The sequence below is a fragment of the Dasypus novemcinctus genome, chromosome 9 (assembly GCF_030445035.2).
Source record: "Dasypus novemcinctus isolate mDasNov1 chromosome 9, mDasNov1.1.hap2, whole genome shotgun sequence".
Classification (NCBI taxonomy): domain Eukaryota; kingdom Metazoa; phylum Chordata; class Mammalia; order Cingulata; family Dasypodidae; genus Dasypus; species Dasypus novemcinctus.
This window is the reverse complement of record NC_080681.1, coordinates 64,472,000-64,495,216: the sequence shown is the minus strand read 5'-3', so window position 1 is coordinate 64,495,216 and position 23,217 is coordinate 64,472,000. Positions and strand designations below refer to the sequence as shown.

Here is a 23,217-nt window from a genome sequence, read left to right as displayed (position 1 = left end):
AGCGCATAAGATGGTGTTCCTTTCTCATTCTTTCGGAAATTGATATCCAGTTCTCTAAGCACCATTTGTTGAAGAGACTATTTGGTCCCTGTTCAGTGGGCCTGATAGCCTTGTCAAATATCAGTTAACTGAATATTCACAGGGCTATATTAGAACTCTCAATTCAGTTCCATTGTTCTTTATGTCTGTTTTTGTGCCAATATTGTGCAGTTTTGACTACTATAGCTTTGTAGTCAGGTAGCATGATTCCTCCAATTTCATTTTCTTTTTCCAAATACTTTTGGCTATTTGGGGCACCTACCCTTCCAAATGAATTTGGTGATTGGTTTTTCTAGTTCAGTAAAAAGATGCTATTGAACTTTTGGGGGGATTGCTTTGAATCTGTAATTGAATTTGGATAGGATTGACATCTTAATGAAATTTAGTCTTTTAATCCATGCACATGGACTATTCTTCCCTTTATTTAGGTCTTCTTTGATTTTCTTTGACAATGTTGTGTAGTTTGCTGTGCGTAAGTCCTTTACATACTTAGTTAAGTTTATTCCTAGATATTTTAATTGCTATGTAAATAGAATTTTTTCTTAATTTCCTCCTCAGAATGCTCATTATTAGAGTATAGAAATGCTACTGATTTTGTGTGTTGACCTTATATCCCGCCTGTATTAGTCAGCCAAAGGAGTGCTGATGCAAATTACCAGAACTCTGTTGGCTTTTATAAAGGTTGCTTATTTGGTGTAGAAGCTTACAGTCACAAGGCCCTAAAAAGTCCAAATCAGGGTACCATAAGAGGTGCTTTCTTACACAAAGTCTTTTGCCATGTGTTCAAGCAAGATGGTGGGTGGTGTCTGTGAGGGTTCAGCCTTCCTTCCTCCTTTTCAGGCTCCGTGGTTCCAGCATCTTCTGATCTCAACTGTAGGCTGGCATAAGGCTTGTCTCTCTCCCTGGGGCTAGTTTCTTTCTGGACTCAGCTGCTCATGTCTCTTTACAAGATCAGCTCTAAACTATTAGGCTCATCTCTCTTCCCAGGGTCTCCGCCATGTCTAATGAGCTGTCTCTCTTCCTCTGTGTTCTTCTGTGTGTTTACTTGTGTGTGAGAGTCTATTTTATCAGCTGTCAAAGGACTGTGGAGACTCGACCCTGCATGCTTTAATGATGTGGTCAAATCAAAGCTCTAATCTTATAATTTAGTCAAAGCCGTCTCAGCTGAATCTAATATAATCAAAGAGTAGCTTGCCCTGAGGAAAAAGCCAGTTTACAAACATAATCACATATCTTTTTTGGAATTAATAAATAATATCAAACTGCTACACTGCCACTTTACTGAACTTGTTTATCAGCTCTATGAGCTTTGTTGTAGATTTTTTGGAACTTTCTACATATAGGATCTGCAAATAGTGAAAGTTTATATATAGGATCATGTCATCTGCAAATAGTGAAAGTTTTATTTCTTTCAAGGTGAAAGAAACAAGAAAAAAAACAGTAAAATACAATGTAAGTGAGAAGAGAAGAAAGATAAAAAAGGAAAAGGCAGAAAGGAGGATAGAAAAGAAGGGAGAATAAAAGAAAAAAAGGAAAAGAAGGGAAGAGAAAAAAGAAAAAGGGTGAAATAATAAATAACAAAAAGGGAGGAAGAAAGAAAAAGAAAACCAGGAAAAAAAATAAAAGGCAAGAGAATTGTGACGAGAAGAGACAAAAGAAGAACACCAGGAGAGGAAGGAAAGAAAATAAGGAAGAGGAGAAGAAAAATAAAACAAAACAAAAGAACACAAAAAACTGGGTCTTGGGCTACCTGGACGGGCTCGGCTCCTTCTTGCCCAGCTGCCTGTTTTGCTCAGTCGATCATCCCACAGCCCCCGTCTCTCAGGTATCTGGGTGAAGGTATCTGGGTGAAGAGCAAGAAAGGGGGGAAAAAAAACAACAAAAGAGGCCCCCCTCTCAGGCCACCAGCAACTGACCAGGCTACTCCTCTCCAGCTGCTTGTACCTGCCAGTCAATTACCCCACAGCCAGCCTTTCCACCAGTACCTGGATGAAGAAAAACACAAAAAAGGAAAAGAGAAATAGGAAAAAAAAGAGAGAGAGAGAGAGACAGACAGACAGAGAAAACCTCCAGCTAATTTCCTGCAGCTCTCCCCTGGCTCTCTTGCTCCTCCTACCCTAGCAGTCTAGGCACAGGCTCACCTGTGGGGTCTTAGCTGCTCTCCTCTTCCCGAAAGCCAGCTTGTGGCTCCCCCTTCAGTAAAAGGTAAGGGATAGTTATGTTGTGATTTCTCAGTGTTCCCAGAACAGGCAATGCCTAACCCATCATTCTCCAACTTTAGAGGGTATAAGAATCCCCTGGAAGGCTGTTAAACACAGATTGCTGGCCCAAGGCCCAGTGTTTCTGATCCCTAGGACAGGAGTGGAGTGAGAATGTGCACTTCCACCAAGCTTCCAGGGGCTGCTGCTGCTTCCCTGGGATCCAGCCTTGGAGAAGGGTGTAGCCATTCTTAAGCAGTTTCCTCGAAACTGCCATTCAATAATGGAGATTATTAATGTAGCTCTTTAAAATCCCTTATAATAAACTACCCTTCTGACTCGTATTCCATCAGTTACCTAATTAAGAGCAAGTAAATTAACATCGAACAAAAATGTGGGTAGATACTCTATTTCTAACTCCAATGCAAATATTTTTTCAACTTATTTTGAAATAGTTTCACACTTACAGATCACTTACAAAAATAATACAAAAACAATACAAAGAACTCCAATGTTCTACCTAACCAAATACCTGGATTTACCAATTTTAACATTTTGCCATATTGTTATATCATTCTATCTAATCTGTATATCATCAGTACCTTTATCTCTTATCTATCTTTCTGTATCTATATTTACTATCTACCTACCAACGTATCTATCCACTTGTCCATTTCTGATGCAAATCTTTTGAATTGATTTTTCTTGTTTAGAGATTTGGCCAGTACCATCATTTTCCTAGTTGAGGGACTATGGGACAGCATGCACAGTATTTCATAGAAATTGTATTTGATCTTGAAAGATCTATGATAGTCTGGCATGTTTCTACCTTAAAGGAAATAAAAGTATAATGTCATTACAGAAGTGTTCAGGCATATGAAGATGTCTGTCTGTATAATATATATAAAACAAGATCTCTATAAAGAGATCCTTAAATAAAGATATCTATTAGTGTAAATAAAGATTTTGTGACCTGCCTTAATAGTCTTATTAAAGGAACCAGGAGTTCATATTGAACATCTACCCTGGTTTATTTGCCCCAGAAGAGCAAGGTTTATTTTGTTTGCTGCCTGGAACAATGCCTGGCATTGATAAATGTTTCTCAAAAGAACCAATTTGAACCTGTATCTAATACTAGAGTTGATAGGTGTATGTCCGAGAGACTTAAATCTTTGGGCTGTCTATGTGCCAGTTGGGCTGTGAATCTTAACAGATTTGCAACACCTACTCTCCATTTCACTGGACTCATCAAGGACAACTAACAAGGAGATGATGATGGGCAATGACCATCTCAAGAAACAGAGTCTGCAACTGTAAGCAAGATAGTTCCATCCATCTGTCCCATGGGATCTAAGCGCCCTCAATTAGAGGTGGAGTGGGCATCACCATCCCAGAATCCTCAGGATTAGGGAATGAACGATGGACTAGAGTAGACATACTGTTATTCTACTATAGACTTATTGTGATTTTAGCAATGGAAGAACTTTTATCGTTGATGTAGAGGCAGTGGCCACTGGAAGTTCTGAGGGGAGGGAGAGGGAAAAATAGTTGTTAATTTGGGAACATTTTCAGGACTTGAAATTTGTCCTGAATGATATTGCAATGACAGATATAGGCCATTAAATATCTCATAGTAACTTACAAAAATGTGCAGGAAAGAGTGTAAACTATCAATTGTAATGAATGTACCACACTAATAAAGATTGTTGTTAATGTGGGAAATGTGGGAGGGCTAGGGAGCGGGGCATATATTTTTTATGTTACAGTTATGTAATCTAAGTATCTTAAAAAAATTAAAAAGTGTATTTAAAAAAAGAATCAACATGCTGAGAATTGTTAGACATTGTAGATAAATAATAAATATTTGCTTCTTGTTCTCAGGTCACTTAAGCTTAGTTAGGGAGAGACTCCAAGGCTTTCTGAAGGCAAGCAAAATAACATTTTTAATTCTTTCTGATGGCGCTTAGCAAAGGGAGACAGCAGCGAGAGCTGGGCCTTGAAACATGAGTAAGACCTGTATAGGTGAAAAGAATGGGGTTGTTTCTTGTCCATGCAAATTGTAGAATGTTTCTTACAAGTGTCTTCATAATTTGGCCCCTCTCTGCCTCTCTAACCTCATCATTCAGTGTTCTCTGTTACCCAAACACCCCATGCCCCAGCCAGGGTGCACATACACACGTATAAACACACCCATTACACAATACACACTGTCTCTTTTCATGAACTTCCTCTTTCCCTAAAATCTACCCATACCACACCCCTACCTCCACCTCTTCTTCGTTGGCCTAACTTCGCTAAGGAGAGGATTTCCATATGTTACAACGCTTTTCCAGTTCTTTTCCCTAAAACAGTGTTGCACTACATCTTTTGGCCACCCCCCAGGATTGTCCCAGAACTTGGCAGCATGGAACTGGTTCTTTGATCTGGCTCCCTCAACCCTCATTTGTACATCAAAAAACAACCCCAAAGCCTTAGTATTTTCATCTTAGCCCTTATTTTGACTTGGTTACATCTGTTTTCAGGCCTCTAGTCCTTTCTCTTAGCAATAATTGCGAGTTGATTTGTATCCATCATTACGTTACTTAGAACATTCTTCTTGGTTCTCACCTTCTAGTCCATGTGGACTAGAACCATTTCTTCTCCCTTTTGGTTTAGTGGAGTGCTGGGTCTGTAGTTAAACCGTATTTCAGTAAATGTAGGCAGGCAGAGGCTTCCGTAATAGCCAGTGTTGGAAAAGACCAAACATCAAGCTGGTTTTGGATACAGACTGACAAGAAGCCAACTCTGTCTCCATATTGTATCTGTGGCCTTGAAACCTGAACTCACTTTACATTTTGATTATGTGATTGTGTTTTTCAGGGTATGGGAGATGGTAGAGGCAAGCTGTTTCCAGGAAGAATGTATTAATATCTTGCTAAATGTTGTTCAGTCTGTATTTTTATTATGTTTAGATGCCAAATGTGTTGACAGGAATAATATGAAATAAACATGTAGTGGTTTTCTTAGTACTTGCTTATGAGACAGGGTATAAAATATATTGGTCTCGGTTTTGCAGAGGATCAGCTCAATACAATATGTGGTAAATAGCCATATTCAGTGTGAGGTGCTAAGACTATAAAAAAACTTGAAAGTCAGTTTTTTTTACTATTTTTAGCCCAATATTCACCTTGAGGAAATAAAAGTACCGATGTTGACAATGAAGGTCTGAAAACCAGCAAGGCAATCTAAATCAGATCGACTTTTTAATCTAGATCTATTGGTGGGCTTCATAGAGTTTAACCATCTGCTTCTACATGAGTTGCATTTATGTTTACTGGTTCAGTTTCTGCATGGAAGGTTTATTGCTAAATTCCAGAATATCAGGAAACCTTTCTTTGCACATTTCATGTGTTGCTGTTGGCAATAAATGGATCACTGGTTCTAACGTGGCTCTAAAGTTCTTAAGTTCTGTTTATGCTATTCCAGTGCCTCTTTCAGCCTCCTCCTCTCTCTGCCCAATCAGGAAGGACAGATTCTTTTGACTATGTCTAAACCACGTTAGCTTTAGGATTTCTTCCCCTGTTGGAATAACTTGATTTTGGTACAAAAGTATTATCAACTAGGGCTTTGTAAAGGCCTCATGAGTGGAAGATGACTTGGTTGAAAGTCAATCTTATTTTTTTTCCTTTTCCTTCTAGAGTTTCCATAGCTCCAGGTTCTTTTGCTTTGGTTCCTTGATTATCAAGAGGGGTTAACTGTAAAAGAGTGACACTTCAGCTCCCCCTCTGCTCTCATGTGTCAGTATTAGGGCAGGAAAAAATGGGGTAGAAAAGAATCACTGACCTGAGAGCCAGAGAAGCCACAGTCTATTGGCAGTTTCCCACATTCTTGTTCTGTGGACTTGGATGAATTGAGTCTTAACCCTGCAGATACAGCCATGATAATTCACTTCCAAAACCATTCCACAAATGCAAGATGGAATATGGTATAAGGGAAAGTACCCAAATTTTAAACTTTACAAAATACCCTAAGTTTACATCTCAGTTTTTCCTCTTCTTGAGCTAGTCACTTCACGTCTTCTGAGCCTTAATGTTCTTGTATGTAAAACTATGCTTATTGCATGAAAGTGTGAACCCAGAGAGCTACAAAAATAGTTTGCCATGATTGAATTTCTGTTTTTATTTTTATTTTTTGGTTTGTTTATTCCTTACTGTTTTCTTCTCCCTTTAGACAATATGAATACCTATCTTACAGTACTCTTAGAATATTTTTTCTGTAGGTTGTTGTAAGGAAAAGAAATTGATAACATATAACTTTTTCCCAGTGTCTGGCTTAGAGTAAACATTCAGTAAGTGGTAATTATTATTAACATTGATAATAATAAAAATAAGTGTTTGACTGCAATACCCTGTCCTCCAAAAATAGTGTCTTAAAGCACTAGGCTGTGGCACTTCAGTCTGGTTCTCTGTAGCACCTTTTATTATTATGCTCAGCAAGTAGGATGCTTCTACCATCCAGATAATCTCCTGCCTGGATGATGAACAGATGAGAACTGAATGGCATCCAGCCCTGGTAATGTGTGCCCTCTTTTCCCACTGGGCTGTATCATGGCAGCTTTGTAGTCATAAAGTGTTCTCTGATGCGCAGCGGCTAGAGGTTCAAAGAGAATGAAGGCAGTATCCTGAAGTGTCACATACCTGTGGACTGTGCTTATTGCATGAAGCCGTGAACCCCAGAGAGCTACAAAAATAGTTTGCTGTGATTGCATTTCTGTTCTTATTTTTTTTCAGTTTGCTTATTCTGTAATGTTTTCTTCTCCCTTTAGACAGAGCACATGCTTTTAAAAAATTCTAATTGTATGTTTGCTTAATGGTGTATAATTATATATCAAGTAAATATGTAATTATGGAGTACTTTAAATTAATATTATTTACTTGATTGATTTAATGATTCTGGAGCTATTAGCCTATTGTGCTAAGAACAACTTAGCCAACATTTAGCTGAGAATCGTTAAACATTGACATTTGGTGTGTGTGTGGGAGGGGATAGCATATGGTTTTTAAAACATTAAAAATATCTTCCTTTGGAAAACAAATTTTATATACTTTCATACCATTGAAATCTAGAAAACAATGAAATTGAGCCACCTTTTCTTCCTTAAGACTTTGCATAGGTAGACAAATCTTATTACAAGAAAACATTGCCAAATGGGGATCATTCCCTGGTTCTTTCATTAATGCATTCATTCAGCAAATACCAACTGAGCATCTACTGTATAACCAACACATGGACACTGGACACTGGGGTTACAAAAATAAATGTATGGCCTCCCTTCTCATGATGCTCAGTGCCTAGAGGGGCAGGCAGACATTAGAAGTTATTTGAACACAGCAGATAATAAAACTAGCACTTACTGTGTTTGCATTGAATGAAATTCTCATAACAATCCTACTGTCGATTTTCACTTTCTACACAAGAGGATTGAAGCTTGGAGAGTTAGTAACTTGCCTAAGTTTAATCAGGTAGTAAGTGGTAAAGTCAAGGTGAGAACCCAATCTGTCGTCTTAACCTTGTTACTCTATTGGTAAAAACTGTAATAGATGTAAATAGACAAGTGCCTGGGTACAGGATGAGTAAGCCTTTCTACTTGCGGGTGTTAGAGAAACTGTTAGAGACAAGAAAGCAATTGAACTTGGGTTTTGAAGAATGAGTAGGAGTTTGCCAAGGAAAGAAGAGAATAAAAGAAAACATTGCAGACAAAGCACATTTTGCAGTTCTTCTTACAGCAGTTTTTAAAAAATCTTTCCAATTATCCTTTTTTAAAAAAATCAATAAATCATTTATATATGTATATATTTTTAAAGGTTTATTTATTTATTTCTCTCCCTCCCCAGTTGTCTGCTCTCTGTGTCCATTCCCTGTGTGTTCTTCTGTGACTGCTTCCATCCTTATCAGTGGCACCGGGAATCTGTGTTTCTTTTTGTTGTGTCAGCTCTCCGTGTGTGCAGCACCATTCCTGGGCAGGCTGCACTTTCTTTCATGCTAGGCAGCTCTCCTTATGGGGCACAGTCCTTGCACATGGGGCTCCCTACACGGGGGACACCCCTGCATAGCATCAGCACTGCGCATGGGCCAGCTCCATATGGATCAAGGAGACCTGTGTTTGAACCGTGGACCTGCCATGTGGTAGGCAGACGCCCTATCCACTGGGCCAAGTCCGCTTCCCTTATATTCTTTGAGAACACATCAGTGGTGATCTCTTTAGGAGTAAGGAGTGGGCCCAACATGAGTTGGAGACAAGGAGCAAGCTGTTATGGAATTTAAATCAATAGAGGCCCAGTACCTGGTTACCAAGCATTTTAACTATTAATATCTTGTTTAGTAAACCATATCTGTCATTCCCAAAGATGTAAGGAAATGGGTAACTTGGAAGGCTCCCTGCCACCACCCCACAATCATTTTGTAGGAAAAAAATTACAAATTTAGCTAAGGGAATGGACTTTTTGTCATCCCCTAGGAGAAATTCCATGTTTGCTTTGATATGCCACCTCTGCAGAGTCCATAGGTAATTTCCCTTTTAGATTTTGACTGGTTATTATTTGATTAAAGAGCCAGCCAACCAGACTCTTCTTGCCTCTGTTTTCTTGTTGTTAGATGTAAGGAATTTGAGACAGTTAGGTTTCTGAAACCAGTGGTGTTAGTGTTGTAGAGCACTTTCTCATGATGCAAGCCAAATAAAACCCATTTTTGTCCAGAACTCTTTGCCTCAAAAACTGCTGCTCCTTCCATCCTTCTATACAGCTATTCAAGCTGGAAACTTAGGAATCATCCCTGTCTCTTGCCTCCCCCCATCTCCCTCTTCAGTTCACCCCTACACACACACACACACACACACACACACACACACGCACGCTCCCATCATGTAACCAATCACCAAGACCTGTGCCCGGTTTTTCCACCTCCTTTTTGTCTCTTGAATTCCTCAAGTCTTTTTACACCCTATTGCCACTTATCTAATATAAGCCACCATTATCCCTGACTTAGATTCCTCAGCAGCCTCCTAACTGGCCTTTTGTCTTAGTCTCATGCCATCTATATCCATTCCCCATACTGGAGATTGAGAGATCTTTAGAAAATGTGGATCTAATTGTCACTCTCCTTAAATGATTCTCCCAGCTCCCTACTAGGCCTTGTATATCTGGCTCCTCAGTCTACTGTCATAGTACAGGGCTTCATTCATTTTTTCCAAACATATCCAACTCAATCTGACTTCAGGGCTTTGCATTGTCAGTTATCTAATAAAATAATAAAGTTAATAATATCTAACATTTGTTTAACGTTACATGTATGCCTAGCACTTAGTTAACCCTTTAAGTGCATTCTCATTTAATACACTCACCCTTGCAAGAAAGTAGGTAAGTATTGTTCACCACATTTTATGATGAAAGGCTCAGAACTTCTCCATATAGCTTATTAGTTAAAAAAATATCTACTTGTTTGGGGCTCCTGCCTAGTATTTGAGGCAAAGGATAATCCCAACCATTTGGCTGTGGTAGCACAATGAAAGAATTTAGAAAAGATTCAAACCTGCATTGCAGTGCTGGTACTGACCAGTGGTGTGGCTTTGGACAAAACAACCTCTGAGAGTCAGTTTTCTCATCTACAAAATGGAGCACAAATCTCTCTTACATGATTATTGTACAGATCGGAGCCAAGCAGCATTCCTAGAACATAGCTGATGTTCTGTAATGCATACGTGAATGAAGATGTTGTTTGGTGTGATCCTTGCTTATGGAGAGGAAGTTGCTGGAGGAATCAATTTCCTTTTGCTGTATTTCTTTAGGTCTCAGAATGCAGTTGGCCCATCAGACAGGCCCCCAGTCTGCACAACCTCTTTGCCGTGTGCCGGAATATGTATAACTGGCTACTACAGAACCCCAAAAATGTCTGTGTTGTGCACTGCTTGGTGAGTAACATTTTTATTATTGGGCCATTGAGGTTTGTGTGAATAAAGTTGACATAAACTCCTTGATATCTTTATTTTTTCTTACTGTTTGTGCTGGAATGAAAATGAAGTAAAAAGACATTTGTGCTCTTGTAAGTAGTCATATAGATTGATTGTAGTTTAGAGCAATTCCCAGTGGGGTTGATGATTTTTGACCATTGACTTCCTAGAATCCCTTTCCCTAGCGCTTCCTCTGGAGGCCCCTTACCTGTCCAAAACTCAGTTCTCAGTAAAATCTTTCTGATTCCTTTGTGTATTTTCCTAGCATGGACATTCCCACCATATGTCTAAATGTTTTCTGTGTCATTTAATATACACTTCATCACCATAACCTGGTCACCTGCCTGCTTTCCTACCAGACCATGACTATGTTCAGGGTAAGAACTGTGCCTCTTCCACCTTTGTACCCAGGCAAGAGATGTTTGAATAAGTGATTGAGTTCATGAATGTTTAAGAAATAAATAGAATCTGAACATAAATGCTAGGGATATTCATTACTTCTTTAAATTTCAATGTATACATTTTTTGCTGCAATATTGTTTGATGTTGGCTCTTCTTGAGAGCCAGTTGTCTAAAACAGGGAAGAAACTTGAAGAACATTTCTCCTTTCCACGTCTCATCCCCAAACTTTTGGCAACAGAGGAAAATGACATGTGGTATTGGTAAGATTGTGATGTTAATGGCCAATGGGTTTTCCTTTTGGAGGCACAATTGACTGTGTAATAAAACAACTTATTTTTAGGGACTAAACAGCCTGTAGACACCTTGACGATTTTCCCTTCACTTAAAAAACTTTTCCAAAAGTTCAGAGAGCCTAGACTGACTACTTTGCAAGGGAATATAGCTCAAGAGAGACCAGAGTCTCTTAGTTCTAATGCTGCAATCATAAATAGACACAAAGATGAAGAAAAAGGAAGGATTATGGCTTTACAGCATGATCTCTTGGTTCACTAAAAAAGGACATACTTTAGTTGGAAGTCCTAAGTCTTTGGAAAATGGAATTGAAACTGGGGGGAATGAGGAGGAAAAAAGGGGCTTTCATTTTTATCCTATGTATGCTGCTATTTCATTAATAATAAGCAAATGCTACTTTTTAATAAAAAAACAACAACTTAAAGAACCTCATGGCAGATAAAAGGAGGGAACACATATTCAAGAGCCATAGACATCTTAAAAGAGTGTCGGGAAGGCTAAATTTTCAAAAATAATAGAAATTGAGAAAAATGTTTTTGTCTGCAGAATAAGGACAAATGCTTGACGCATATGGTATAGTCTTAACTCTATTCTGTTTCCTTTATCAAGATGAACAAATGTCAAGCTAGCAAGAGGTAATAATGATAATTAAGAGGCTGATAGATGATGAGATAGAGGAAGGGATTTCAAATGAGGAGGAATTGAAGAGATTGGACATGTTTTAACCTGGCAAATAGAAGCATTAATGGAAAGGGAAGGTATTTTAGCTACATGAAGGGCTGTCAAAGGGAGAAAGGAGTAGGTTTAATATTTGTTCTAACAGAAGGAAGAATGAGGATCATTGGGTAGAAGCTATGGAGGAATAGGCATCAAATCAACAAACACAGTATAAGGAAAACTTGGAAAACTGGATTGGACTACTTCAAGTAGCAGTCAGCTACTTCAAGTTTTCTGGAAGAGGCCAGGTCATCATCGGTCAGGAATATTACTCGATATATTCTAGCATTGGATGAGGTTTGGATTGATGAAGCTTCCTTATTTTTTATGACTCTATAAGCATACATTTGGTGAAATATATACAGAGCATATTCCAAAAAGCAGCATATATCTAACCTGTGAGCTAATTACCTCCTGTCCTAAACCTATCTCTAAACTTAATAGTTCTGATGCTATAAGACCAAGGTCACTTTAATGATTAGATTATTACTTAGTAAGTATATGCAAAATATGGGGGAGGGGAGTTTCCTAAAGGATCAAAATTATATTCTATACATTTATCATAAGAATAAGTCTTTGTCTCTTTGTGATTAACACAGCTGGACCAGATTTTTATTTTCAAGGAAACCAACTTTGAACTGAAAGACAACCCCAGTAGAGGATTTCTCAAAGACCCCTCTATCTCTTTTCTGTTTTAATTGCAAGTGCAGCCATTCTTCATGGAGAATGGGTGACTGGAATGTGTTCATGATGAGTTTATGCATTTTCTTTGGCAGGATGGACGAGCAGCATCATCAATTCTGGTTGGTGCTATGTTCATTTTCTGTAATCTCTACTCTACTCCTGGCCCAGCTGTTCGATTGCTGTATGCAAAGCGACCAGGAATTGGACTTTCACCATCCCATAGAAGGTAGAGTAAGCTATATGCAGGGTACCCACGTCTAATTGGTATCATGTCCTGTTTGCATAACTTGCTTTTTTTTGATATGTTTCCTGGCATTATTCTGAACTATGGAAATAATTGAGTTGGATTAGGGTACTTGTTTTCATACAGTTTCAGAATCCCCATATTAGAATTTGTGATTTTAGAATTAGAATCTTTAAAGAATACTTATGTCAACCTCTCTCATTTTACAGGTGAGGAAACTGAGACTCAGATGGGTTGTGATTTTCCCCAGGTCTAAAAATCCATAATGGACAGAGCCAGAACATGATCCTCAATCCAAGGCTCTTTCTGTTTCACTGTACTGGTCGATGTTGAAATATAGCACTACCTAGGATATTGCCAGGGTGAATAAGCAGGCTTAAAATTTGCTTTTTCTTGTGACTCTGATAGCGGAATAAGGAAATAGATTATAAAAGATAATCTAAATATTTGATTAAAAAAACAAAACTTTTTAGATATCCGATACATTTTCTTCCTTTGACTCACAATTTCTTCCTTTCTCATATTTAAATTGCATCTCCTTACATTTTTGGATTAAAAGTACTTGTGATGATAAAATTCTAAAATTTATACAAACTTAGCTATTAGCTGATAAATTCCATCTATTAGATGGAATCAAATAGAATTTGATCTATTAGATCAAATAAGAATAAATGTTTAAATACTGACCTAGTATAAATTTCCCAAAGGTTTTTAATTTAATAAATAACCATGTTATCAGTTATTTGGGGGAAATATAACAGTGTCATTGGATTAAAGCTTTCCTAAATTTTTGGTTACATTCTTTTGCTAGTTAGTGTTTAAGAAATTAATTAATTTTTATTGTAACAATAATTTGCAAGGACAAACTACATACCAAAAGTTGGGCCCTACCAGAATGGCACTCTTCTGTTTCAGATACCTGGGCTATATGTGTGACCTACTAGCAGACAAACCCTACCGCCCTCATTTCAAGCCTCTCACAATTAAGTCGATCACCGTCAGTCCAATCCCTTTTTTTAACAAACAGAGAAATGGATGTCGCCCTTACTGTGATGTCCTGATTGGAGAAACCAAAATATATACAACCTGCACAGATTTTGAACGAATGAAGTAAGTCATGATACTTTGCTTCTTGTGACCTGCTCAGTTCTTGTATAAGTTAGATCGTAGTCTTCCTGTGAGGTCTACCCCTACATCCTTATGAAAATGGCTGAAATAAAAGAAATGTTCAACATCACTGGTAATCATAGGGAGGCACAACTAAACCAAGGGATGCCATGGCCATTTACCAAATGATGATATGGGCTGAGGGACTAGCATGAACTACAATAAGAGCTAGTAGGAGTTTGAGAGCCTGGGCATTTATGAAAGCGATATCCTTGATAGGGCATCTGATGAAGGTAATGGAGGGATCAGAGATGAATGACATTTTTAGGTGGAGCAACCAGGTGGATGGGGATGTAATTTAAAAAGACAGAGTCCAGAATCAAGAGCAGGTTGTCAGTGGGAGGTGGTAGAGGGTGTGGAGTCAAGAGAGTACATGGTAACACAAAATTAAACTAGTCAGAGTAAGTTAAATAATTCCAAATTATTTCAGAATAAGTTAAATTTGGAGATTGGTGTCCTAGACCCTCACAGAGCATGACATTGTTGTTTCTCTATTGATTTGGACTGGATTTTCTGTCCCATTTATCTCTGCTTTTACTATTAATTTAAAGTTAGAGAAAGGCAAAGTGAGGAGGGCAATTGAATTATCTGGAAATCCAATGGAATGGAGGGAGAGAGCCTGGCATCAACCCATTGCCATCTTATTATTATTTTTTTTAATATAATAACTTTAAATTTTTTTAAAATTAAATTTTCTTTTTTTTTTTTAAAGATACATAGATCACAAAAAATGTTACATTAAAAAATATAGGAGGTTTCCACATACCCTCTCCCTACCCTCCCACTCCTTCCACATCTACAACCTCTTTCATCAAAGGTTTTAGATTATAGAAAGTTACATTGAAAAGATGAGGAATTCCCATATCCCCCCCCCACATCATCCCCTATTTTTTAAAAAATGTAGCAGTGCAATTTATTATGATGTATTTGTAAAAACCACTCATTAAAAAAATGCACATTTAAAAAATGACTTACTTGTGGTTAGGACTATCCTATCTACAGTAATAATCTAAAAAAAAACAAACCAAAAACATCAGCCATCCCATTTTTGAAGCAGCTTGTACCCAGTTGGCTCTGGCTGTGCTCCTGACTTTGCTCAAGATAGAAACTAGTTCCCAGGTCCAGGCCTCGACAAGGAGAGCCAAGAGGGCTATACCCATGTGATTACAAAAGTGGAATCTCTTTAAACGTATGTTTTCATCTCTCTTTAAAGAGAATACCGTGTCCAGGATGGAAAAATCTTCATTCCCTTGAGCATCACTGTGCAAGGAGATGTGGTTGTTTCCATGTATCACTTGCGCTCAACCATTGGGAGCCGGCTGCAGGCTAAGGTATGGTAAAGGAACAATTATGGCATCAGCTCCTCTCAGCTTTTGATGAGAGTATTTCTCCAAGTCATTTTGAGCCTCAGTAACTTATGATTTTAGAATTAGAAAGAACCTTTAGAGATTGTTTATGTCCACCTGTTTCATTTTGCAGATGAGGAAACTGAGACTCAGAGAGGTTGTGACTTGCGCAAAGTCCTTGACATGATGACTCTGCCAGAGTTGGCAGCCCTAAAACTTCCAGCAACCATGTTCTTTAGAAGCGTGTACATTTTAAGTGTTCCATTTGGATCAGTGTAAGGGGAGAGATTTCTATTAAGGATGTGGGACTAAGTAATTGTATTTTCTTCAATTTTTTATTGAGCTAAAGTTCACATGACATATAATTAACTCTTTAAAGTGTGCAAGTCAATGGTTTTCAGTATATTCACAACACTGTGCAACCATTACCATGATCTGATTCCAGAACATTTTCCTTAGCTAAAAAGGAACCCCGTACCCATCAGCAGTTACTCTCCATTCCTTCTTCCCCCTATCTACTGATCTACTTCTTGTCTCTAACATTTGCCTATTCTGGAGATTTCATATACATGTGTTCATACAATACATGGCCTTTTGTGGCTGACTTCTTTCATTTAGTTAAATGTTTATGAGTTTTATCTATGTTGTATCATGTTTCAGTGCTTCTTTCCTTTTAATGGCTGAGTAATATTCCATTATGTGGATATATCACATTTTATTTATTCATTCATCAGTTGGTGGACATTTCTACTTTTTGGCTATAATGAATAATGCTGCAAGTAATTGTATTTTAATGCATCACATATTTGCTGAATGCATGCCGTGCCATTGCCTAGGTGTTTGGGATACGTAGGAATAAGGTAATATCCCTGGCTTTAAGGAAATCAGCCTGCGAGCAGTTTTAGCTCAAGTGGTTGAGTTCCTCCTTTCCATATACAAGGTCTCACGTTTGATCCCTAGTACCTCCTAAAGACAAACAAACAAATGAAAAAACGAGCTTTCATTGGAGAGTGGATGTAACTCAGTGGTTGAGCTCCTGCTTCCCTGTATGAGGTCCTGGGTTCAATCCCCAGTACCTCCTTTAAAAAAAAAAGGAACTCAGCCAGGAAGGGAAGATTCACACAGGTATGAATATCGATCATGCCATAATAGGGGTAGGTATGAGGTGTTATGATGGGAGCAGCTTCCTTTAGCCAGTGCTGGTCCAGAGGGGCTGCAGATAGGATATGACCTTGCAAGGTAGCCTTTGAAGGGTGAAGTTCACCAGGGTGCAGCAGAACATCCTGAATAGAAGGAACAGCATGAGTTGATGTATGACAGTGTATAAGAACCTGGACATTACAGGTAAGGAAATGGCTTACTAAGGCAGAGTCCATGGAGAGGAGAGGCTAAAAATGAAATTGGTCCAGTTCAAGAAGGGAAGGCCATGTAATATGCATAGAAGCAGGTAAAGGTAAAAGGTACATGGTTGCCCCAAATACAGCCTTTTGATCAAAATCCTTTTTCATTGTTCAGTTGCATTGTACATCTCTCATGTATTTGTAGGTAACCAACACACAGATGTTCCAGCTTCAATTTCATACGGGATTCATCCCATTGGATACAACAGTTTTAAAGTTCACTAAGTAAGTACGCTTGGGCTGCAATCAGTACAGCTGGGAAATACTTGGAGGCACATGCTGGAGGGCTCTGTAGCGGTGTGCTGCATTACCCACCCCTCTTCATCCTCTGCCCCTGGACCATTGAGTGCAGCTCAGCAACAGTGTGGGCTAGTGCCATTTTCCGTATTTCAGTTGGATATGATTTGTCTTCAAAAGTACAAATGGTTCAAAGACTTTCAAAGGGAAATGTCTAAAATTCCATGTGAGGGAACCAGAGTGAACAAAGAGGGAACAAAGTTTGAACACTATGAAATATGCCTCTGCATATCTGTTTGTATTTTTCAGCAGAGATGGCAGTCAAAATGTTTAATCAGTTGTGTGGTACGAGCCGTAACCACCAGAATGGATGCCAGGCCATAGGACTGAAGCTGGGTCTGGAGGCCCCTCTGCCTCAGACATTAACCCTTGTCATAGTGAGGTCTAAGGAGCTGAGGGGGGTAGCTGGGACTGGGGTGGCAGTAGACATTCAGGGGCACAAGACAGTGGCTTTGGGCCTGGTTTACTATTTTAACAATTGGTATAGCCGTACCAGCGCATGCTGGCTGGATATATCAGCTCTGCTTTCCAGAATGCTTTCACATGCAGTGGTATCCAAATCCTTTGAGTCCTCATTATTTCCCCTTTTTAAACATCTAGATGAAGCAGCTAAAGCTCAGTAAAGTATAGTAACTTATCTGATTAATGATTGAGTCTTCCCCAGAAAGGCAGCCTAAGCTGGCTCCTTTCTGTTTCCATTGGTCTTCATTGGTCTTGTTCTTTTAAATTCTTGTTTAGGCCTGAGTTGGATGCATGTGATGTACCAGAAAAATATCCTCAGCTATTTCAGGTGACACTGGATGTAGAACTCCAGCCTCATGACAAAGTGATAGACTTAACCCCACCGTGGGAACATTACTGCACAAAAGATGTCAATCCCAGCATTCTCTTCTCTTCTCACCAGGAGCATCAAGATACTCTGGCCCTAGGGGGTAAGAGTCACCTGGGGGTTTTATTCTTTAGAATGAGGCCTCTGGGTTATTCATCACATTGCCTGATCTCCTGTGTTTTATTAATGCTGCATGACCTTTTGTCTTACAGGACAGGCTGCAATAGATGTCCCTCCGGACAACTCCAGGCATTTTGGGCAAGGTGGCTTCTTTTCCTCTCTCTGCTGGCAAGGTACTTTCAAGCACTTCCTTAAGTCACATGGTTCTTCTAAAAGATGGTTAGACCCCAAAGCAGCTTGAAGGAATGTAGCACTTAAAAACATCCAGATTCCTCCTTATTTCCCAACCTCCCTGATGAATCCTTTTTTAATTCAGGTGCCTTCCTGCTTTTCAACTCCATGGTTGACTCATGTAAAATGCCATTTTAAGCTGAATTTTGCCTTCTCTCTCTCTCTACTATGTTTTGGATCACATATTTCCCAGACTGACAAAAAAAAGTGAAATTTTCAACATCTCCCTTTAGATTAGATTAACAAAGGACTCTAATTCCTATTCTTAACTAGTCAAAAACTGTAAAATCTGGGATAGCCCCAAGAGGACTATAAACCTCTAACCAGGCAGAGCTGAACTTACCATGGTGCAGGGATGGCAAACACCTGGTGCATAATCTTTGCTGTTTTCTTTAACAACCAGGGCAGCAAGTGGGGCTTATTCACAGCATTCTTTTCTTCAGAAGTTGGAGATGTTGTCAGAATCTTTCTCAACATAATGCTTCAGACTGCTGCCATAGTAGCACTGGCATTCTAATCAATACCCATTTATGATCCCTGCTTGAGAGTTTGCTGAGTTTAACTATAAGGCTCAGTGTAGAGCTGAATAGTAAGGACTGTCTTAGTGTGGGAAATGGCTTTGGTGGTACAGTTCTCTTGATTGACCTTCCTTTGATGTGTGAACATAAGACAGTATTCCCATTGTCTGCAGAAATGTTCAGTGTTAGGTGAAAAGTGTTGCTCATAGAATTCCTAACTTATTTGCACAATTTTCTTCTGAGAAACAGAACCAGAAATTTCTTAAGCTTGGGAAGTCCAGTGAAACCTAGAAAGTGGACAGATTTTCCAGCCCCTGCTTGGTTTTCACTGCATCTTATCTTCCTTACATAAGGGCTTTTAGTAGACCTGTACTTTTGCCTTTCCATTCCCACTGTCATAGGTGATTTAGAAATCATATTCCTGTTAAGCTCTGAAATAGATTTTAATACAGATGAGCAATCTCTTATCTGAAACTCTAAGAACCTGATGTGTTTAGGAAAGCAGAATTTTTTTTGATTTTCGAAAGTGAATAAATTGTATATTACTTAACATCCCCAGTGGCATCTCAGCCAATACCCTTTAACCAAATACATTAATTAATGTTTCTGCAGTGAAACATATAAATAATAACTCTGAGTGACATAAATAAATACTTTCATATCAGTCACAGTCAGGTTTTTCTACCACATGAGTTTGCACCAAACTTGGGAAAACCTTTCTCTTTTCATAGCCTTTTGCATTTCAGAATTAGGGACAAGGGCCCGTGGATCTGTACTTGATTTGAAATGTGGCTCTATGTAACTGAAATTTTAAAAAAAATAACAAAGTTTCATGGGAAAATCTGCCTCAAGGAAGGCCTGGAAAGTCACTCTCCAGCCTTCATACTCCTTTCCCTGACGATCTCTTTCTTGCTGCCCATTTTATGTTGAAAGTATCCCCTTTCACATTGGGGTAAGAACCATCCTAAGCAGAGGCAGTCTCTCTATTAACGTATGAGGTCTAGACTGGGAGACAGGCCTTGATTTTGACTGCTGGCCACATGGAGGCTAAAAGACAGTGAGTGGTGGCAGCCAAGGTTTAGGAGGTAATGTTTTTCAAAGCACCTAGCATAGTGCCCGGAAAATAATGATAATAATAATAGTAGTGGTAATAATTTAAGTACCACTTCTATTTATCTGCATATTTTATATATATTCATATACATTTCATGTCATGTTTTTCTCACAACAGCCCCATTAGTTAGGTACTGTTTATTATCTCCATTTTACCAAAGAGGAAACCAAGGCACAGAGAAGTAAAGTAACTTGCCTAGTGTTACAAAACCACAGTTAGTGGAACTGGGCTTCAAAACCAGACCATCTGGCTCCAGAGTTCCTGCCTCTGAGGTGCTGCACAAATGGCAGCTGGATGTAACGTGAAATACATCAACTCCTCCGCTGGAAAGGGTCTGAAAGCATGGCTTACTCAGGGCTGAATCCTTTCCTCTTTCTGGAGTTGGGTATATGTAACATAACAAAAGCGAGCAATGCTGTGGTCAGCCACTAACCATTTATTGGCCCACTGGCTTTCCCTAGATCAGAAATCAGAGAAATCCTTCTGTGAGGAGGACCACGCTGCTCTGGTGAAGCAGGAGAGTGAGCAGTCGGACGACGAACTTCTGACCCTTTCCAGTCCACACGGTAATGCCAACGGTGACAGACATCACGGAGCCAAAAAGCCCAGCAAAAAGCAGCAGGAGGCAGCTGCCCCTCCTCCTCCCGAGGACGTGGACCTCCTGGGCCTGGAAGGGTCTGTAGTGAGTAAAAACTTCTCTCCGCCAGCGGCTCCTCCCACCAATTCTGAACTTCTGAGTGACCTGTTTGGGGGTGGAGGCACGGCTGGCCCTGCCCAGCCTGGACAGTCAGGGGTGGACGACGTGTTTCATCCTAGTGGACCTGCATCTGCCCAGTCAACACCACGCCGTTCAGCCACCTCCACCTCTGCATCTCCAACTCTGAGATTGGGAGAAGGTAATTTCCTCCACATCGTACTGGCCTCTCAGCTCTGAATTATATCCTTTGAGCCAAGGAGGTAGAATTAAATCTCCTTAAACTATACATTTTCCAAGGTTCTGCAGAAAGCTCCTGTATTAGTTTGCTTGGGCTTTTCTAACAGATTACCACAAACTTGATGGCTTGGTTAAAATAACAGAAATTTGTTGTGTCGTCATTCTGGAAACTAGAAGTCCAAAATCAAGATGTCGGCAGGGTCCTGCTCCCTCCGAAACCTGTAAGGGAGAGTCCCTCCTTGCTCATCCTTATCCTAGCTTCTGGACTTTGCCGGTGGCCCTTGCATTCTTTGGTTTGGAGAGGCATCACTCCAATCCCGGCCTCCGTCTTCATGGGGTTTTTTCTAGCCTGTCTGTGTCTCTTCTCTCCTTTTATAAGGACACTGGTCAAACTGGATTAAGGGCCCACCCTATTTCAGTATGACCTCATCTTAGTCTAACTACTTGTTTTTGCACCCTATAACCTACTTGCAAATAAGGTCATACTCTGAGGTACTGGGAGTGAGGACTTCAACATATCATTTGGGGGGGCACAGTTCAACCCATAACAATCCTTTAAGGTCTAAATCTTCATTTAAATGGTGAATACAAGAAGAAATAGAAATATTGTGCATTTTGATAGGACAGTGAAAGAATGAGTATTTGAGCCCTCACCCTTACTTTTAATTTTTTTCTAGGATGTCAGTCCCTGAGTTGCTTCAGTTACTTCTGCTGGGGGATACAGATAGAGGAATAATTATTAATAATAGCAGCTAATATTTATGGGTACTTATTATTTGCCGGGCATAGAATTTAACACTGAACACTAATTCAGTCCTTTAAAATTAAGGAAAGTATGTGCTATTATTATAGTTGAAGAAACTGAGATTTAGGGTTAAGTTAGTAATGTAAGTTTATGCAGCTAGTAATTGATAGGCTCAGCATCCAAGACTAGGTCATTTATTCTTCCAGAATCTTCCATTGGTTTTCCTGTAATGCCTTCCTGGAATCTTAGTTTTTGAATACATTTTGACTATATGGAGAAGTATTTAGTTATTTCAAGAATATTGAAGGGACTCATCCTAACACAGCTAACTGAACTGGAGCAAAGCATTTGGTTCCAAGTAGAGTTTGAGCCTCCTCTTGCTCAATTATTTTCACTCTGTTCATTGCCACAGACTCAAATCCTTCTGTGACAGGTCACCCACAAATTTTTGACATTTGCAAGATAGTGTGGCTGGGTAAACAAGATCTATTACCACCTCGGACCAACTCAAATTAGCTGTCTTTGTTACTGTTCCCATTAACCAGGGTAACACTAGGAAGAACAAAGAGAAATGTCCCAGCTCTCCAGGCTTATAGTATTCTGTAGGAACTTCCTCCCCCGCTCCCCACAAATCTGTCCTTTGTTTCTCAGGAAGCTTTGGGCTGATCTTGATTTATGATAGTTAAGTTGGAGCCATTCTGATGAGAACAGGTCTAAGAATCATTGAATGTAAGTACTGAGGTTCAAGCTCCTACAAGCCATTTACTGGTGGAGCCAGGATGCAAGCTCGAGTTCCCTGAATTCCAGGCCATGACTATTTTTTTTTTTTTAAGAATTTATTTATTTTATTTTATTTTTAAAATATACTTAAATTTTTTTTGGAAAAGATTCTTAGATTACATAAATGTTACATTAAAATGTGGGGTATTCTCTGGGAAGCGGACTTGGCCCAATGGATAGGGCGTCCGCCTACCACACGGGAGGTCCGCAGTTCAAACCCTGGGCCTCCTTGACCCGTGTGGAGCTGGCCCATGCACAGTGCTGATGCGCACAAGGAGTGCCGTGCCATGCAGGGGTGTCCCCCGCGTAGGGGAGCCCCACGCGCAAGGAGTGCGCCCTGTAAGGAGAGCTGCCCAGCACGAAAGAAAGTGCAGCCTGCCCAAGAATGGCGCTGCACACACGGAAAGCTGACATAACAACATGATGCAGCAAAAAGAAACACAGATTCCCGGTGCCTCTGATAAGGATAGAAGCGGTCACAGAAGAACATGCAGCAAGTGGACACAGAAAGCAGAAACTGGGGGGGTGGGGGAAGGGAGAGAAGTAATCCCATACCCCACTCCCTACCCCTCCCACACTTTCCCACATGAACAACAGCCTTCTTTAGTGTGGTACCCTTGTTACAATACTCATCCACTTCTAAATCATCAAAGTGAATAAAAGATTTGTCAGGAAAAAAATCCCCAAGATTCAAGATCACATAGTACACCATGGTTGCACTTTAGGACCATGGACCTTGTGTGACTCCTGCTGATTTAATTCATCACAGACCAATGGACATAGTCAAGTTCCAGTGTCAGAGCCAGAAGAGGCCTTAGACAGTCAATTAATTCTGTGCCTTGGGTTATAGCAACGAAATAGAGGCTAGGATATCCAAGGATACCCAGTTGACTAGTGGCAGACTCCGGTTTAGAACACAAGTATTCTTATTCCCAAGAGGAAGTAGAAGGATCACTTGGTCTAGAGTCTAAGGCCTGGATTTGAATCTCAGGACCAGCTCTTCATTATCTATGTAGACTTATTAAAAAATCTTAACCTCTGAAGTTGTAAAATGGGGATAATCCCTACCTATCAGCATTGTTGTAAAGGATCAATTTTGAGCTCTTGTTTTTGGTGTTGGGTAGTTTACTTTTGGTTTATTGGAGAATGCCTATAATTTAACATAAGTTGATATTAA

The 23,217-nt window shown here is 39.6% G+C and overlaps 1 protein-coding gene across 13 annotated transcripts in view; it reads left to right on the top strand.

The window, feature by feature from the left end:
• The window catches only part of DNAJC6 (DnaJ heat shock protein family (Hsp40) member C6), a 191,043-nt gene that overhangs the window by 140,434 nt on the left and 27,392 nt on the right, over positions 1-23,217 (top strand). For all 13 annotated transcript variants that reach the window (XM_058303430.2, XM_058303431.1, XM_058303432.1 and 10 more), the window contains 8 exons: positions 10,060-10,182; positions 12,408-12,541; positions 13,475-13,669; positions 14,940-15,057; positions 16,618-16,697; positions 17,508-17,701; positions 17,811-17,891; positions 20,043-20,477. In XM_058303430.2, coding sequence (XP_058159413.1) covers positions 10,060-10,182; positions 12,408-12,541; positions 13,475-13,669; positions 14,940-15,057; positions 16,618-16,697; positions 17,508-17,701; positions 17,811-17,891; positions 20,043-20,477 — 1,360 coding nt within the window. The remainder of the gene's footprint in view (positions 1-10,059; positions 10,183-12,407; positions 12,542-13,474; positions 13,670-14,939; positions 15,058-16,617; positions 16,698-17,507; positions 17,702-17,810; positions 17,892-20,042; positions 20,478-23,217) is intronic.